Raw genomic sequence first — 20,242 nt, forward strand, 5'->3', positions numbered from 1 at the left:
TTGTTTTTGTGCTGGAAGGGACACTTTTCTGCATAAAAACAATCCTAAGAGATTTTTTCCTCTCTGTATGGAAAAAAACTGAGTCGAAATAAAGATATTTCTCCACGTTACACTTCTGGGGAGGCATATCTGTTTTGGCGCAATCCCAGGTTTACAAGGTCTTTTAAATCTGAGAATATGTCAAAAACCATGGGATTTGTGTGGGAACGCACACCCCAACTCCCATGGAACGCCTCCCTTGCATAGAGTAAGGCAACGCAGTGATTTGCGCTGCATTACCTTACTACAGATTTTTAAAGCCACGCAAAGTGGCTTTGTGTGGCTTTTAAATCTGACTTAGAGGTTTGCATCACGCATGTACCATGTTGTGTGGTGCAAGCATGATGCAAAGCTCTCATAAATATGCACCACTGCTTCTTGAGACCATTGGCGCTGTCTGCATTTTGGCTGCTTTCCTTTTCATGGCTCTTCTTTCTACCACTCCCTCGCATTCCCCCATCCGTCCCATTTGTTTTTAACGCACATTTAAAGAGAGCGAATGGGAGGGGCGCCAAATTTGGTTTCGCTCAGCGCCCTCTCAGAGCAAAGGCCAGCGCTGGAGAAGTCTCAGCACCGCTGCCAACAATTGCTTGTTTCTGCCAATTAATGTGGTATTCCCCGTCCTTTATTTCACATCGACAGAGCAGTGTGGTGGCACTGACCCTGACTTAAAATCCATTTAAAGATAGGCAGCTGTATTCTTAGTTAAAATGTCCAGACTGCGTTTCAGAATGGGAAGGCCCTTTCCTCTATTGAGGTACAGTTGGGACTGAGGCCACCTGCTGGTTGTTTTGTAGAATTGCTTCGATCTGGACGATATATATATATATATATAGTTCATTGCTCTGAAATTGCAACGCAGGACGATTATAATATAATCCCTGGAAGAAGCCCCTCCTTTCTGGTGACACTTCGTAATTGACTAATTAGTTATAATACTGGTGCGCGCCAGCTATGCAGATCATTAAACCAGACGATACAATGACTGTGACATCAAGGGAAGTACAAACTGTTCGCCACAGGTCATGATGCCAGCGCGTGTCACCGATGTCATTTAAAGTCAGATTAATATCACAATTACTTGACATCCGACCATGGCTCTCCTGCATATAAAAAGTGATCAGACTCCAGGGCTCGCTCGATTCGGGGTACCACGCGGGTGGACGGCGTCCCCCCACTTATTTTACCGGGAGCTCGATAGCTAGAGCAAATGGAGCCACACATTCACTCTTTTGCCTCTCTGGGGCGAGATCGTAGCTCATTCAGAAGGCTGCTCACGCGCTGGCTTCTCTGATGCAATCGCATCTAAGGGGTGAGCGAGGGGAGGCAATGAGTCTGATGGTGCAAGCCACCTTTCGTGACGTCACTTCCTGTCGTGACTTCAGCGTCCCCCCACTTCTTTTTTTAGGACTTGTACCCTGTCAGACTCTATCCTTATTACATTTATGAATTCACAGTGGTACTGGTGGCTGTATCATAGGAGTGCTTCGGCACTGCTTTTAGGGCTTTAAGCACTATATCTATGCAACTGCAATTCAATACAAGCATTCCTGTGCCTCGCAACATCCTCCACCCTGCAACCTCTGGTGCCATCCTCCTCACTGGACGGCAGTGTTCTTCAAACTTTTTTATGTGAACCCCGCGTAAAATAAAATCATTTGGAGCCCCCCCCCAGACTTTTTCACATTATTTCTATTAAATTTACAATGTTTAAATATGTCTAAACATATTTAAGGTTTGCATTTAAGTTCAGTTACCCCTTTTAAAAATGCAATCATATACATGATTGCCAAACATTCTAGTCTGGTCCAAACACTGCTGTCAGAATGATCCTTCTCTTGGTCATAGCTTGTGTAGGCTTCTGGGCCCTAGGCCCGCATGCAGTAACAAGGGCGACACAGACACCTATAATTAATAGTTGCAACTGGCTCTGGGCACGTGCGGCTAGCCCCTTTTATTGGCAGGCGCCACATCACTTGTGATGCCTGTGCTGGATGTGTGTGGGGTTAGTGGAGACCAGCCCTCTGGATTGGCTGAATAGAGTGACGTGTCCAGCAGGACTCTACATTCCTTCCAAACTTTATCAAAAAAATCAACGAGTCCGACCTGTTAAATGAATAAACAACAAAACACCACTCTCTTCAGGCAGACCGTAGGACAGTACAGGAGAAGTGGACAGGTGCAGCTGGGAACACCTAGGCATCACAGCACGCATCCGTAATTTAACCAGATGACACAAACATAGTAGAGATGGAGTCCGGATCCCTCGCCAGCTTGTCTGTGAGGTTACAGTTCACCTATGTGATGTTATTCGGTCCCACCTTCTCTCTTGGTGTTGGAGTTGACGTTAAAAGTTCAAACTCAGGAGTGCAAAACGACCGCTGGTGGAGTCTGCACCAGAGGTTTCTTTTGAAGTGCCCTGGCTCTTTGAAAGTTAAACCTGCAAAGGATGGGATTACAGTGATGGTGTTGGGAATGGATGTCTTCCTCTGAGGCCAGGTGCATCCTGTTACCTGTCGGTGGAGCAGCTTCGGACTCATCTCTCGTGCTGGGATTCCTTAGTGCGGAGACTTACTTGCGGTCCTTTTTACTTGGTTGCCACAGAACCACATAAGCATATGGGGTGTGCGGGGGCCAATACAGGACCTCCGACAGGGCCATGGCTGAGTTGCTCGTACAACCACAAGTGCAGATGACGCAATGGTGTGCTCTCGTCAGCAGGACTCAGGTGCTCGTGGGGTCTAACAGACAATAGGAGCTCCTCGTTGGTCTCCTGATGGTTCGCAGAGGTAAGGCTCCACTCTGGTGGTGAGATGCTCCTTAGGTGTTTAGGGGGATGCACGTCTCAATTATGATGTTGTTACCAGTTGACAACCTGTACGACAGGTGGCGATGACTTGCTTGGAGTGAGGATGACTGGAGGGACTTAGTAGCCACGTAACTTGTTACATCGTTGGTGCCGTTCTTCTTCTTCTTTGGCATGTGCGATTGCTAGCAGGGATGACATTTGTCTCGAGCAGCCGGTGCCTGGAAACGGATAATCACACTGGGAAGCATGGGGCAGAGATGCGGTTCGCGCTTGCTGGCAGCTTACTTTTAGTTCTCCAGCAGAGCTGTCACCAGGGATGTCGCTTCACCTCAGTGGCTAGTTTGTGTCTGTCGGTGCACTCTCCGGTAGTGGCAGGAGTCCTCGGTCTTGTCACATTTCTTCATTTCTCCTGTGCTTCTGTGGTTGTTGAGATATTCAGTGTGACAGGTCTGCCACACACCTTCCTCTCCTCTTCAATTCTCCTTCATTGATGTGGCGCCATGCCACGATCGCCTCTTCTTCTGACCAGGTCTGGTCATACGCACTCTTCTCTTACCCTTTTCCCGTTCTCTCACTGTGTTGTGGTTTCCTGCCAGGTGTTGCATGTTAACTTCACATAGATGCCTCTTTGGTCTCGTCTTGTTCATAGGACTCTGTATCTTCTTCCACTGTGGACCTCTCTCTGGTCCTGTCCTGTTCATAGGACGGCACATCTTCTCCTGTGGTGGACGTGGCAACCATCTACCCGCCGGTGGTGCCTTTCTCAGGGATCTTCTTTGTGCTCCACTCCAGAGATGTAGGATGACCTACCTTTTACCTTCACTCAAGGGTGCAGTGCTTGTGCTTCGAGGCTGCGCCGTCGTAGCGCTTGGTCCTACCTAGGTTTGTGTGCGCTTGACAGGGTTGATCACTCCATGTGACATTTTCAATGATGGCCATTCATTGCTGGACTCTTTGAGTACTTTCTGTTTCAAAAGCTCCTGCCCTTGCGGTTAGACTCTTCGGTGGGGCTCTCTGGTATAGTCTTACATTGTCTCTGTGCCTTGTCTTTGACAGGGTGCAGCCTGGTGAGCTGCTGCCCTTTGCTGGCACCTTGTGTGTCCGCTCTTCTTTCTTGCAGTGGTGGCCAGTCACCACCAGGGGCATGTTACGCTATCTTCTCAAGTGCGGGGGTGGCAGACAGGTGCTAGGGGGCACGCACAGTGAACAGTGCTCATTATGCCTTTAGAGGGTTTGCAGGCTGACTTAGAGGGCGTTCCAGTGATCTGGGGGTTCTCCTTTATCTGCTGGTGGCTGATGGAGTGGGGCCCTGCGTGGGTTGACAGTCTTCTTCAACTGTGGTATTTCAAACATCCTTGCTCCCTCAGGAACCTGGGCGCAATGTTGTGGGCAACTGCCAGGTGGAGCCAGAGTCAACATGGGTCTCGGCAGCCTTACTGTAGTTGCAGGGCATTGCATATTTTTTGCTTTGCTGCTTTCGGCTTGGCTGCCTTTGGTTTCACAACCTTGGCTGGACTTTTCTTGGCTACTTGTGGCATCACAGCCTTGGCTTTCACTGGACTCTTGGCAGATTTTCTGGTAAGGGCAGCTTTGGGCTCCCTGGGGCTCTTTGCTGCCGCTGGGCTCACCTTCTGCCGTGCTGTTGCTTCTTATATTGCCTGTACCTCACCACCCTTTTGTTGGGTGAGAGTGCTTCTTATGTGCAGCAGGTACATGAGTCTGGTGGGAGGAGAACAGTATAACCTTGCCTCTGGGCTGTCTCAGCATACTTTGGCAGCAGCTGTCTTGGATGCCTGAGGCGGGGTCGCAGGTCACTACAGGCTCTTCATTCATGCACATGTTATCTCCCTGAGCCAAGGTCAAGGTGTGGTGCCACGAGTGACCACTAGGTGGCACTGCAGCCACATCTTACAGGTGGCGGCAGTCTACCTGAACCTGTTGGCTGTGCCACTCAGGAGGACGCTGTGCAGAAAATGGCTGGGGACACTCTGCTTAGGTGCGGCCTCAGGACGTTCAGCATTGGTGTAGGCTCAGTCTTTCTCTTCCTGATGGCGCGGTGCCAACATCATCACTCAGCCGATTGCACCACCACCAGAGCACCAGGCCGCCATATTTCTTTCATGCACCGTGAGGTGCACAGCAGGCAAGTTAGGTGTTACACCTGTTACAGGTAATGACAGTATTTATCTACTGTCTTGTTTACCGATTTAATCTTAGAGTTGTAATATATTTTTCCGAAATGAAAGCATGCATATTTAATTTTTAATAAACGCATTCGAACTCACAGTCTTTGTGCAAAGAATCCCTATACCACTTGCAATTTGTTTAGAGCACACACCACTGCTGTGAGTCTCGGCAGGGACGCTCAACATCCTGTGATTCTGGTCAAATCACTTAATCTCCCCTTGTCTAATAAATTGAATGTGTGCATCTGTAACGCAACTGGTGCTCATGTAAAGCGCTCTGATACCTTTGGGTGGAGTTTGCGCTATATAAAACTCCTACATTTTTTTTTAAACAAACAAGAGCAGAGAGGGAGATGAAGTATTGTGAAATGAAGCTCAATTTAATTCAGACGTCAAAGAAGCAAAGCAGGGTCCGACTGGAACAGAAAATAAGCTCATGCACCAAAATATAAGTATCCCCTATTTACGAATCAAATATCTAAAAAAGTGGCCCATATTTGCAAATTGGTGCCATTTTGAATTTGTAAAGACATGCTGTATAAGTGCTTTGTGAGGCAAAGAGGCTGCTAGAATTTAAGCTTGCTACAGGCAGAATTTGTGGTAATATTAGGGGCAGCAACAAAACTGGCCCACCGAGTCATCAAACAGGCCCACAACCAGCCAAAACAACACAACCCACACACTCACTTGTCAGACCAGCCCAACAGGCACTGCCTGATTGGCCAGTCCGACCCTGAAGCGAAGCCCTTGAATTTCAGAGATAAATAGGGACATGTTACCAATGACCAGCGATAATTGCCGCTGGCCGTGCTTAGCGATAACTATATTATCGCAGGTTATCTCTGGTATTTATCGCCCTGGTAGTGCGGTATTAACAGGGCGATAAAAATTCCAGAGATAGTGAGGTTATCGCCCTTTTGCAGGAAACATCGCTGGTTTTCCAGTGATGTTCCCTGCAAATGGGCGATTACCTTGCTGATACGACCCACAGGGTCGTATCAGCATAATCCACCCCCTATGTTAGGGATGGCTAAGTCAGGATTTTAGCAGACGTTAGTTTTCGCCAAAATCGTATGTGTGCTAAAATCATGTGGGCTGCCTTGTAAATATCGCGATGTAAACATCAGCGATATTTGCAAGGTAGTCCATCTTGGGTACGCCCAGTAACGCCCACTTTGCATCTCATTGGAGATGCAAAGTGAGGCGTTGGGAAAAAGGGTGCTAACATGCGATTATGCATGTTAGCACCCTCTTGTAAATAGGGCGCTGGTTTTATCTCCGCTTTTTTGGCTTTGTAAGCCAAAAAAGCAGAGATAAAGCCCTTGTAAATATGCCCCCGAGTTTGTTTAGGTATTGAAAGGAACTCTGAAAATCATGGTGCATGTTCCAGGCAAAGCAGAGGTTGAAGAGATGTCCGGTACACACCATTTGGTGAGCAGGAGTCTACTAGCATGCAATTCAGTCCTCATTTTGAGAATAGCCAGCAGGTCCAGGAATGCAAAGCTAGGGGCACCTGTTGATTTTAAAAATAGACATTCTCAGCTCCCATCTTTTCAGGAGAGACGAAACCAATGTTGCAGAGGAGACATTGAATGTAGATTATTTCGTTATGAGAATCACTTTTCAATTACTGTACTAGTACCTGGCCTGTCTGACCAACTTCTAATATGAGAACCTTCCTGGTTTGCACATTGCTGTCCCTGGTTTTCGCACAGTGCTTGAAACCTTTGGCACAAAATTCTTGCAGATAAAGAATCTTAGGCTCTGCTTGATGTGACTTCTTAAAATGTACATTTTCCCATCAAGTGAGACTGAATCCTGCTCAACCACTTAGCTGTTTGTTCACAGCTCCTCTAGCCTAATTATCTTCATCTAATCTTTATGACATCCAGCTACATTTCATTATTGGTACTTAGGTTATTTTCGATGGCACTTTGTATATAATGCATTTTCATGTGCATGGAATTTGGGGTGTATGAGGGACGCAGCAGGATTAAATGATTTACAGTGGTAACACATTCTCCCACTTTTTTCAAGATAATTTAGTCTCAGAATTCTGATTTTTGAGGAACTGAAGTTCCCACAAGAGATTACAAATTAAGTCTGAACAATGTTCTTCCATGGGTAAAATCTTATAAAATGTTACATTTTTGTATTACGTGGGGTACAGTAGAATTGTGGTCAATAGACATTTTCCTTGAATCGTTTAAACAGAGGCCTACTGGTATCTGGTGTGATTTTAAGCTCAAGGTGTGTTGTTGTATTTCATTTTCACAAACATTACTGCCAAGTACATTTCACAAAATGTTGCAAAAAATCAGTGTTGCTCACATTTAATGCATATGTATATCAAACATTTTTCAGATCTGTTAATTTGTCTATGTGCAAGTGTCTGTGTGTGTCACTCTGCCCATATACACAAATTATTATGCTTGTGCATGCATATTTACTAGAGAAACGTAATCACAGTGTGAAATGATCTAACATAAAATTAAGGAACATTTATAAAATAATGTGTTCATTTTACGCGGTCCATTTTACAAGTTCCTCTCCTGTGGTTCCCTTCCAACGGCAGTCACTTGTTTTCAACAAGCACTGGCAAAGCCTATAGGTCTAGTATTGCCCACCAGTCATTTGGTTTAGTCATGTTTGTTTTGTCATGGTTTTTTGTAAAACTGTATTGTTAAGAAGCTACTGGCCCTCAACCAATCCTGAAAAAAACATTGTCTAAAAACAAAAAAAAAGGTTTTATCTCACAAGGCATATATTGCCATATCGTAGTACATGGCACTAAACCAAGCTACTCTGTGGGTGCATGTGCTCTTCGTCAAAGGGCTGGTTGCTTGTCTTTACTCACAGTGAAGATAACCAATGACTGAAATGGGCTCGCCCATTGCCTCATGCTCTATGGCATTATGGGTGAAAGAAATGTGAATGACACAATAACAGACCAAAGGATGAAGAGGGCTGTCTGAAACCCCCTTCTGAGCAGTAATATATGTATAAGTTTAGTAAAAATAACACCAAACCTATAAAGGTGCAGCTCTGAAGACCATGTTTCTCTTTTTGTCTTGAACTTTTAGCTATGACAATGAAGGGCGCCTGACCAATGTGACCCGCCCAACCGGGGTGGTAACAAGTCTACACCGAGAAATGGAAAAATCCATCACCATCGATATTGAGAACTCCAACAGGGACGATGATGTCACTGTGATCACCAATCTCTCCTCGGTAGAGGCTTCTTATACTGTGGTTCAAGGTATGTGCGCCCTCAGATTGTATGTTAAATAACTATTTGCCACAATGTATGAGCTTTTTGTTTAAAAAATCTAAAACTTTTTCTGTTTCCTAACAAAGTAATCTTCCATGATTGGCATATGCAAGAACTCCAGAAACAGTTAATGTTTGCAAATTACAGGATGATTCATGTATATGACAATGTGAGCAAAGTCTCCAGACTCCTTGACAGTGTTCAATCATGGAGACTGGGGGATAGAGATGCACAGACAGAGGCATGAGAGCGAGGCAAGCCGCCAGAGAAGTCTAATAGGGACAGCTTTTCGTGTGAGCCCACAGTTAATAAGTTCCGTTTTTGGCAATGGCCTTACAACTCTGTTCTGTAGGGTTTTACGTCATGGACAATTAATGCTTTTTTATTTCATTTTGTTAGTTCCAACTTTGCATTTTATTGTATAAGCTTCAATTCTATTCCCAAAGTAGCAACTGGTTGCTGGACGGCTGTGATTGTCAAATTATTTGTGGTCACCTGTTTTTACATAAGTGGTATTTTATATATTGCTCAGAATAATAAAATGTCAGTTTTCAGAAATGAATTAATTAGCCATTCCTTTGATTGACTTTCCGAGAAAGGAGATCATGATTAGGCTAAAAGAAGAAATAAAACAGGAACTTTGCTTCAAGGGTGACTTGTATTCATGTAAAAGAGACCCACCTTGCCTTTGTCTAAAAACAGTTGAAATACTGTATCATGGGTTCGTCTACTCCACAGTCAGCCAGCACTTGTTTTGTGTCATTTAATTCGTCATTCATTAAACAGGAGCGCGCACAGTTTTATTGTAGGCCTCAAGTGTGCTGGCATTCAGAGTCCACTGAAACACATCTGTGCATGAGTGCTGCTGCAGTGAAAGTTGTGCTGAACTCTGATTTCTTCGTGAATAAGGCTTCCTCTTTGATTACTAGAAGCAAATGGGGCCTTACGTTTGGCTATAATAAAAGGCAGGATGCTTTACTGCGTGTAGGTGATGGTACAAGTCTTGAAACGACTACGACCCTGAGTCGGGGTATTCACTGAACCTTGTAAATACAGATAGCCCAGGGGAGAAACTAACCGGGTGTAGTAAATGCCAGAGATTCTGCATTTCGCATGGGAAAATGAGGAATTTCAGGCAGAAGTACAAGCTTAGTTTATCAATTTCTGAATGTATCAGCGTTTTCTGCACATTTTTGATAAATTGTGGAAGGTTTGACTGATGCAAATGTGTTACTTGAACGTTGCGGGAATACAGCGTTAACTGCAACACTTGGAATTATAGGGATTGGAATTCTCCACCCCGCTCAGACTGAGGACCTCTCTGTGCAATGAATTGGATGCACTCGCGTCTCTAACTCTAAATTATATTATGTATTCTACCTTTGAGTATGAGATGTTAAGCTGATTGTGACTTTCTATACTTTCATTTTTTGCACACACTGAAAAGTCACTTTTTAAGTCACTTGACTGTGGTAAGGAAATCGGCTGATTTCCTTTTTACCTCTTCACGGTTTGCTCACTTATCCCCCTGCATATTACGTGTTTCTACTTTATTGTTAATAAATTGCATTTATCTTTCTAATTGAGTACATGGATAATTCCAGTTTTTGATTGTAAAAATGGTGATACTATACCTATCCTATTTGTATGGGACCTTTGTTGCTTTAAAAATATATCTACCCTTGGTCCCGTCTGACCCTTAGGGTTTCCTTGTTTTTTCTCTCCATGAATTGGATGCATAGCATCTTTCAGGAAAAGGAAAAACATCTCCTTTTTCAGCAAGAAATACTTTTGGTGCTCAATAAAATAAGATTTAAGTAGCCGTATGATATTGTACAGATTTATTAAATTGGCACACCTCTTGTTTTGGACTCTATCATCCTAAACGTTTCCAGATTGATGACTGACACACTGAATTACGAATTTATTCGTAAAACCTCCCTATGTGCATTTGTTTCTCAAACCACCCAAAGACTGTTTGTATCACTACTAAAACACTCTTTCTAAATGTGGATTGGAAAACCTAAATTGGCTCCGACATGCACTCGATGATGAAGTTGAAATGTCTGTGTTTGTTTGGGAATCTCCGTTCCACGCACTTTAATTATTACTTTCCACCTTTCTATTTACATCATTTGTTTACCATGACTTCTATCGTGTTCTGTTCGTCCCATGTGGAAGAAAGAGAAAAGGGACAAGCATTGGTAAAGATTCAAATGCAAGAAGTGGCCGAGTTACAGCTGTTCACTTTATGACCACTCATGTCTCAGGGAGGAAGGATTTAACCATCCTTTTGGAACATAGTTATCTAACAAGTTGCTCTCTGTTGTCCTAGATCAAGTGCGGAATAGCTACCAGCTCTGCACCAACGGCACTCTGCGGGTGATGTATGCCAATGGAATGGGTATCAGCTTCCATAGTGAGCCGCACATTCTGGCTGGTACTGCAACCCCTACAATTGGGCGCCGCAACATTTCACTACCTACGGACAATGGCTTAAACTCCATCGAGTGGCGGATGAGAAAAGAGCAGACCAAAGGAAAAATAATTGTGTTTGGAAGAAAATTGAGGGTAAGATTTATACTTATATAAGATTAAAACGCCAAATAAACTCACTTCTCTACATGCAAAATATATTGCTTTATGACTATAAACACTTGTATATATGGCCTTTCCTCCTGTTGTGCTGAACTTTGAGGTGCTTGTCTATATTGAGCTGGTATTCAAGAAAGCGACCAGTTAGCGGTCACCATGCCTAACTAGAAAAAACTTACTAGTCCATCAGATACCTCTGGTCGTACCACCAAAGTTAATTCATGACCCACCATGCAAAATGGAAACCTTATGGGGAAGAAATATGCGCTCACAAGGATCTTCCCTTTGAAAATACTTCTCTTTGCCCCTTCTCCTCATGGTGAACTTCAGGAAAAATCGAAAAGGCTTCAATTCCCTGATCCTCAATGTATGCTGTAGAGCAGACTCTTCTTAATTGTACAGGTTTGTCATCCTGCTGTTTCAGAGTCAAGGACTGTAATTTCCATCCCCACTTCCTTCAAGTATCTTTCTCAGAAGCTTCTGAAATGTGGAGGAGCTATACCTCAACATAAATATTTTGCATAGTTTGAAAATAAATAAAAAGTCAGTGTATTAACAATATACACTTATCAAACTAGATGAGCAGTATCAGCAGCAATTTAAATAGTTTTTTTACCTATATTGCATATTACTAGCACAGATGGCAGAGTAAAGTAGTCAGAGAGATTATTTTATCAAGCTATGTCACATCACTTTACTTCACATCATATTATATTATATTATATTATATTTAAAGTACCCTCTGCCCTACCTTATAAAAATATTGTGAATCTTCCAGGGGTTCCGTCACTATACGGAGGATCCATATAGAGGTTTCATGTCCCTTGTCATATTACTGGAGACAACTTGTAATATTCTGTAAACATATGGCAGAAGTATTTTATACCTTAGAATACATGGTCACACCACACCAATAAGTTTTTCCAACATGCTTTTAAACTTGATCTCTTTATTCTTCTTATAAAGCAGCATGGTTACAAATATGCAGAATATATTTGGAATCCACAGAACAAAATTACATTTATCAATATACAGCGGATAATTTGTTACAAAACAATCAATCAATTAAAACTTTATTCGGCCACATGATGGCCATAAAAGTACATGTTAATTTTTTTAAAAGACATTGATGTTGTAAGTTAAAATAGAGAAAGTTATAGAAACACAAAGGGCAGACATTTTCTAATGACCCAAATCATGAATGTAAGCCCACCATATTATTTAGTTTACGGATCGCCCTTGACAGAAAACATGCAACCCCATAACAAACAAAGGGGGAAGAAAGCATTTGTAGGTAGGTCAGTGCTGGCCTAACTTGTGCAAAATAGCAATCTTTAAAAAGTGGTAGAATATATGTAACTCTCAGTTCAGTATAAAAGCCACAGAAGAACATAAAGTGCAAAATATCTTGTTCAGAGAAGTTGTCACATGTGCATGGTTGCAGAGAGCCTAACTTTGAGAAGCCTTTAGGTACAGTTAGGAGCCAGTGAATACAACTAAATCTAAACCTAGATAAAATAAAGCGGTGGTGCAGGTTATTTACAAAAGACCAAAATGGTTGACTTAAAATACCAGGACTTAAAATCATAAAATATCTACACGTAGGTTTCATAAGTTATTTTCTTTCTCTATCTAATTGCCTCCTAGTGAGAAATAGAGTTTTGCAGGAAATTTACTAAGTTCATGTCCATCCCAGTATCTATTGTTAAGTGCCATGACTTAGACCTATTTACCCTGTCAAAGGCGGATGTTAAGTCCATAAACGCCAATGACATACGGCCTTTTTTAGCTAGGGTGTATTTACTGGTAATCATGAGTAGGTTCATGCATTGTTCTACTGTGCCTCTCCCTGTATGAAAACCAAATTGTAGTTCTGATAACACATCCCTCTCTTCCAGCCAGGTCGCTAAGCGGTCTAAAATTACTTTTCCCATGATCTTTGCTGCGGAGTCTAATAAAGAAATTGGGTGATAACATCCCGAGTCTTCCCTAGCTCCTTTTTTAAAAATTGGCAATATCATCGCTGTTGACCTTGAATGAGGTTGACTGGCCCTACGGCTGCATTAAACAATCCAGTTAAAATTTTCGCCCATACACCCACATCTGACTTGTAAAGGTCCACCGGTATTCCATCAGGACCGGGGTCTTTCCTGGCGGACATACCCTCTGAACTTCTTTTATGTCCACAGTCAGGTCTAGGGGTAAAGGGCTAGGTGCCCAGAAGGGACCTATAGGTTCTCCAACAACCTCTGAGTAGATTTGTTCAAAGTGGCCAACCCACCTGTTAGCTGGAATTACACATTCTACTTTTGTTGTTTTGTTGTCTTTAAAAAAATGAGCTCTTTACAACTTTCAAAAATTTTGCACTATCCGCTTGTGAACACGCCTGTGTTACATCATCCCAAGCCTGATCCCTCAGTGAAGCCTTCCTAGATTTTAAAGCTAAATCATAAGCTTTTCTACAAGATTTAATCAGTTCGGGGTCTTTAGGTATGCATTTTAGGGCAACCATTAGGGCTTTATGAGCTTTGGAACAGTCGGCGTCAAACCACTTTGCCTCATATGCTCCTGCCTCAGACTTTTTGCTTGTTAGCTTATTACCAATTAGCTTACTTAGTCGATCATAAGCCTCTAATACTTTTGTCGGCTCACTGTGTGAATTTATACAACGCTCAATTTCCTCTTTGCCCTCAGTATATAGCTCATGTAAAAAGAGTTCCGGGACAATTTTCTCCCATCTTATCTTTCGGTCCTGGGCCGTTGTTCGAAAAAACCCATTAGCCAAAGCTTTTGGCTCTCCGCCCCTAAAGACCAAATAGCCTTTAGTTACCACAATAATAGGATTGTGGTCACTAAAACTGGTTTGAACCACCCTAACCTCCCGAATATGTTTGTATATGGGGGCTGAAATTACGACATAGTCTATAGTGGAACTGCAACCTCTACCAAAGAAAGATGGTATCACCTCTTTTTCTTCCCCCGGCTCTAGACAGTATAAATTATTGTTTGCTAAAAAACTATCCAGATGGGTGCCTTGCCTTGAATGTTCAAAATGGACCATTGGTGGTAAATCTTCATCGGGCTCCCCCTCACAATTTAATTTACATCGATAAATATTAAAATCCCCCATTATGACTAGATCGTAGGAAGTATGTCATCCCTGTGCAAGTTCCTCTAAGAAGACATCGAGACCAGTCAAATGTTCACTCTCGAAATCTCTACAAGATTAGTTATAGAAATTAACAATCACCAATATTTCCCCATTTAAAAAGGTCAGTTCTACTGCTAGAATGTGTGGCGATGAGCTGGGGAGATCCTTAATGGTACAGGATAATTTAAGAGAAATTAGGGTGAGTAAACCACCCTTTGCTCTACCGGCAATAGAGGGTCAGGCAGCTTTGAAAAAAGGGGCAAAGCCATCCATTATAAAAGAATCAGATGTATCCCAGGTCTCTTGAAGTGCAATGATGTGGGCCTCCCTTATTACCTTTGACCACTGGCCGTCATCTTTTTTTGCCTTCAAACCAGCAATATTCCATGTCATAAGCATACATGCCAAGGGATCTGTCACTTTGTCACATAGTGATTCTAGCGGACCAATCGGTTGTACTCTTACTGAATGACTTTTACCAACTATGGTCGCTGAAGGAATTTGCTGTCAATCTACACTGTCCATGATCCTTAAAGGAGCAAATCTATTTGAAAGTGGAATTAGTGTGGTCCTGACAGGGCTGACTTCATTAGTTTGCGGTACCCTCCCTTGGGCCTGAGTGTATCTATTGCCCTCAAATCTGGGTTGTAATGACCCTTCTGGATAGAAATAGCAGAGTGGGAATATCTCTATACCCGAGGCAACAGTGGCACTTATCTGGCCTTGTAACATTGCACTTGCATGGGCAGGATGAGTTACATTTACCACAATGCAATCCCCACTCCTATCTTTTCTTATGGTTTTCCCTACCCAGCCCACTCTTCTAGCCATGATGATATGAGGGGCAAAGGTACGACCATATGGTTAGGTTTTCCCCATCCAATGTGTTACCTTATGAATTAGGTCCCTTGTTGTCTCTTTGCTATTTTCCAATAAGGGTGGGACTCCTACTAAGACAGTCACGAGCGGAGCTGACTCAGGGGGTAAATGTAGGACATCATTGTTCGGATTCACCTGGCTATTGGGCTTGGACACTCTCGGCTTGGTGATTTCAGTACCATACATCTGTCTTGTCTTTGCAGGTACCCCCCTAAGTGAATTACATATGGCTAGGGCTGTATCTGGGGCACTTCCTTGGGCTCAGCCATTTATTGGTTGACCAGTCATTCCTTGCGGATCTCTACAACTTAGGTTCTGCCTATTATCTCTAGAGAACTGCTGTGAATCATCTGGCACCCTTGGATTACTACCAATAATTGTCACCCCAGTATTTTGTGGTTGACTGTTACATCAATTTACCTTGGCATGCCCATTTTGTGCTATACCCATGCATACCAAAGAGCTAGTAGTAAAACCTTTGTTTGCCTGGAGTATAAGTGATTCAAGGTTATCCAGCCTGGTGAGAATAGGGCCAAGGTGCAGTTTCATAAGTTCTTCGATGTTCAAAGAGAGGCTGTTGACAATTTGACCCAGACCCACAATAATTTGCTCTTCGATAGTTAACACGGTCTGCAAAACATAAAATATGCCATTCAATGTAAGTCCCTTTCAAAAATAGCTATAATTTAGATTCCTCCTTTCCTGTAAAAAAAATTCCCTGAAAAAATGAATATGCTTGCAAAAATTGCTGTGTTCTTCGAACAGCTGGTCACTTAAGGAAAACAGTTCAGAAGAACTGAAAGGATAATTCTAGTTTTCTTTATTTCAATAACGTTAATAAATCTGATGAGTGGCCTGCCTCTTACACTGTCTAGCGGCAACAGGTATTGTGACATCAGAACTCAATTGTAATGTATTATATCATAGAGCATAATAGATATATGATAGATAGATGGATGGGAAAATAGATAAATATTAAGATAGATGCACAAATACCAAGATATATTCATATGTAGCTAGCAGGATACATCTATTCCCCACACATTTCAGAACTATGGGTTTCCACTCCATCTTTGATGTGCTAAAGCACAGAAGGATTTATTTCTACTTGCACCACAATGTTTCCACTGTCTCCAATCTAACGCAAAGCAGTGTCGTTGCTCAATACTTGAGCAACTGGATCAGCAAGGTATAATGAGCTGCTTAAGATTACACAGCATATTTAATAACCGAACAGAAACCAGCGATGAAGGAGTTCCAATCCAAGCTGGCATACACTCAATCACTTTCTTCCTTCCCTTTTTATGATCTGCAACACTTGAATTGTGACAAAAACCCTTTTCTTGCGGCATCTATGAAAAACAATAAAATTGTGCTGTTTCTTTGGGTTTTGTGGTGTTCAATTGGTTTGTGCGAGTGTGGGAGTAGTTAAAGGACTCCAGAGTCTACAAAATTGTTTCACAGCTGAATTTAGCATTTGGGTGAAATTTTTCTCCCACCACTAATTAAAGACCATTGCCAGCTTCTTAGAGGCGATCATTGGATAGTTGATACAAAGGTTCTGTCAAAGTGTGTCTTTAAACCATAAAGATTTTACATGTATCAAACTTTAAAATTATAACTTAAAGCATAGTTTTAATATTATTTATAAACCTCGGCTCATTCCCCTGATATCTATGTCATAGAGCGGATAGGCCTACCTTTAAAAAATGAGTGAAATATTTAGCAGTAACAAAACAGTTAAAAAGTCTAAGCACAACACAATAAAAATCCCACAACTAATTTTTGAAAGTAGAGCAAACTTTAATGATCAAAATGATATCAAAGTGAAAAATTTTAATTTGGGGAACTGGAGATGTGATTTTTAAGGATTTAAAGCAAATATAACCAAGAAAAAGTAAAGCAACAACCAAGAGTCAACATTCACAGTTTACCTCAACCAAGATACAGTTTTAGGCCAATCACAATGAAGCGCAAGTTGGATAGACGAAGCAGATTTGTCCCTGTCAAACATTTGTCCTTCTGACTTGGGCTCTAAAATGGAAGTTGAAATCCTCCAGTAGGGGAAGGCTGCATTCTGTAACTGCTGAAGTCTTCCTGCAGACAGATAGCTGCTTATAGTGGTCCCACTGAAGCTGTTGGTTTTGTCTGGAAATGCTCAGAAAGGGGGAAATTTAAATTTTGCGGCTGCCAAAGTCCACTCGTCAGGCAGATTTATTCTCATGTATTTGCCCATTCAAGATTTCTACCTTCTAACTCATTCTTTTTATGAAGCTCAAAATCATCCATCAGGGCAAGTCTGGAGCTGTATCTGACGAAGTCCACTCGAAATCTGCCTCTGTTCCCACAAGGCCCTGCTCACGGTTGAGAGGTCTTTGAAGTCAAAAACTTTTCTAAGTTCCAACTTTTCAGAGTTTCTGGAGCAGCTCCTCTTGGTCACTTCTAGAGGTACCAGGACCTCAGGGATAGCACTCCAGTAGAGGCCGCCAGCATAGTCCTGTTCTGCTCCCGTTGCTAGTGGTCAGCTGGGTTCTTCACAAAAAGGATTCTAGCAGTTTTGTTGAGTCACTGTAGTGACAGAGAAGGTCAGCCAACTAACCTTTGGACTCCACTTCTTAGACTTCCATATAAATGGGAGCAGGTTCAGCCCTTCAGATCTCAACACATGTCTCAAACAGCAGGTCCAGTCCTCGTCTGTTTTCCACAGGTCCAGGAAGTGTTCTGATGAGCTATGTGTGAGGTACTACTTTTGTAGTATTCATGTGTCAGTGGGTGGTGAAGACTCCCAGGCACTTCCTAACCAATGAGAAAACACTCCCAAGGGTGAACATTTCCACATTTGCAGCACATGCTGTTTGCCTTACTGCAAACTATGTCACAGTGCATTGTTCTTAGTGAAATCCAAGATAGCATCACCTTTGTGCCCTTGAAGGCGGATGGGGTGCCAGTCCTGGGTAGGTTTAAGAAAAAAACAGATCCCTCCTCCTCAGCGAAACCAAACTGGTTCTGTGACCAGTCTGTCTCACTCTGGGCTACACAGAGCCCAGGAGACAAAAGGCTTTTCTTCCCCAAGTTTCCCTTTACACTTAACTATGAATGGGCAGGGCTCAACCTGGTTTCTGTCAAGTTAATGACGTTCCTGAACCCTCCCAGCTGTCCGTCACAACATGATATATGTCACGTACCTCATACCTGCCAAAAGCCCTAAGCTTTTTGTTTCTGATCTAGGAGCTGTTTTCACCCCTCTTTAAGGGGACATACTGACAGGCGAGCTGCGGGAAGGCTAATGCTAATTGGCCACCTGAAGGTTCAGGCAGACAAAGTCTAACTTTTTAAAAGTCACTTTTCCTAAATATTTATTACAAATTCAACTTCACCACTGAATTTGATTTTTACTAAACATTACAAATATTGTTTGAATTATGCCAGTAGCTGGTTAAAAACCAGAGACAGAAGAGTTATGATTTTATTCCAAACTTTATTTTTTCTCATTGGACACCCACAGCTCCTAACAGTGAAAATAGCTTTTGGAGCTTATTCTATGTAGCAGTGCTTAATTTGTAAAAAGGTAAGTGCCAGGTTCATTCTCAGGAGGTCACATTGGCGTGCACCACCCATTGCCCCTGATATGGCATTGACATCACCACTGCTAACCATCACACTCCGAAAAGTGTGACAATTCAGACTATTCCAGGTCACACAAAGTTTTAAGAAAGGGAGTAACAACTGATTAATGTTTTATCTATATTCAATTATTAAGCATCCTCAAAAATAGACAAATATCTCCACCATGTGGTGGACTGCCATAAGTGCCGGTATTGAGAATTAAGTACTGGTGCTGAGCCCCAGCAAACACCAGCTCAAATTCAGCACTGCACTGTAGATACATGCTAACATTAAATTCTTGCATGTACCATTTTTAAATACAGATGATCTTAAGGTTTTTGTCTCTCAAAAAGAATTCTTTTGAAAGGATTCACCTGCAGGTTTAAAAGTTGCAGGTACCAGGGAGTCAGGTTAGACAGGTAGACCTGTTTTCATTGTCAGCCTACTTGATGGCCAATGCGCTGCAATCCACAAGTGATATTTACATTTTCCATCCCATTGGGGTATTTTCCTACAGCACAAACTATACTTCCACTGGAAAGTTAAATAGGCCAAATAGGTGTTAGACAATTTTTCATGTGTTATGGGTCAGAGAACAAATACCGGGGCCATTGTGCAGAGATTAAAAAACAAAAATACCAGTTAGTAAAAAATGGAGATGACCACTCAAAAAGATGCACTACTATGCAAGAATCTGAAATGTATTTAGGATCCCATATCAGCAGATGTAAAAGGGCAGCTCCATAGAGAACTAAATGTAATTATGTACACTGGATACATTCTCTACCTAAATGAGGGTTCATCAACATGTCCAGAAAAATGCCTGACTCTAATGAATTATTGATTTCTATTTTGCAACTACTCTCTATGGTAGTGAAAAATAATTCCAATACCAGAATGAGTCTACTTATCAATCATCAAAGGTACTTTCTGTACTGCACATAATAGCTTTATACAAGGTATGTATGTATGTGTGGCTATTTGTATAGCATAAGGCTAGCCCCGTAGCAACTGTGCTCTTTTTATCCAATTTAGATTTACACATTTCCATTTCACAAGTAAATAACATATATTTACATTATATTTTCAGCATATGTACAATTTCTAGGCACTGGGAGATTAGGTGGTTTGCCCAAAATCACGCAATATACACTTAGTGCCAGGGTTGCTTAATTATTTGTGTATCAACATTTATGCCAGGGCACATCGTTCCCTGGCACCTTTAAATAACGTTATTTCAGTGACAGGGTGTAATTATAACAGCAGGGAGATTAGATTCCCTTTATCACCACATTAAAGGGAAGGTGGACATAAAATCCTAAAGCCCAATACAGGGCAGCAAAACCTCCTGCAGAAAACGGCCTGAGTGAAACCACCAGATATGGATGATTTGCTTTGAAATTAATTATTTTACCTCCAAGTTTTCCCAGTTACTTTTGTTCATAGTAAAAAAGGCCCTGATTGGCGGCTTTAGTAGTAAGAGTACAACACAAGTCAGGTACTCGGTTTTTACGACAGCGGTGTTGACTCTACAAACAAATCTTCTTGGAGTATGGTAAGTTGGTTCGCGACGTAAGAGTCAAATGCCATTGGTCATTATAAGAAGATGTTCGTCTCCAGAGATGGTACGGTGGCACTACTTGGGGCACTGTTAGATTACGGAGTCTTATTTGGATGCACATTTCTAAGTGTTTCTAAGTGCCAGT

At 42.2% G+C, this 20,242-nt stretch overlaps 1 protein-coding gene across 6 annotated transcripts in view; it reads left to right on the forward strand.

Annotated features, from left to right (window-relative positions):
* Positions 1-20,242, forward strand: part of TENM2 (teneurin transmembrane protein 2) — a 2,740,530-nt gene that overhangs the window by 2,663,585 nt on the left and 56,703 nt on the right. For all 6 annotated transcript variants that reach the window (XM_085617838.1, XM_085617837.1, XM_085617839.1 and 3 more), the window contains 2 exons: positions 8,118-8,293; positions 10,641-10,876. In XM_085617838.1, coding sequence (XP_085473964.1) covers positions 8,118-8,293; positions 10,641-10,876 — 412 coding nt within the window. The remainder of the gene's footprint in view (positions 1-8,117; positions 8,294-10,640; positions 10,877-20,242) is intronic.

This window comes from Triturus cristatus, chromosome 7, assembly GCF_964204655.1.
Source record: "Triturus cristatus chromosome 7, aTriCri1.1, whole genome shotgun sequence".
Classification (NCBI taxonomy): Eukaryota; Metazoa; Chordata; class Amphibia; order Caudata; family Salamandridae; genus Triturus; species Triturus cristatus.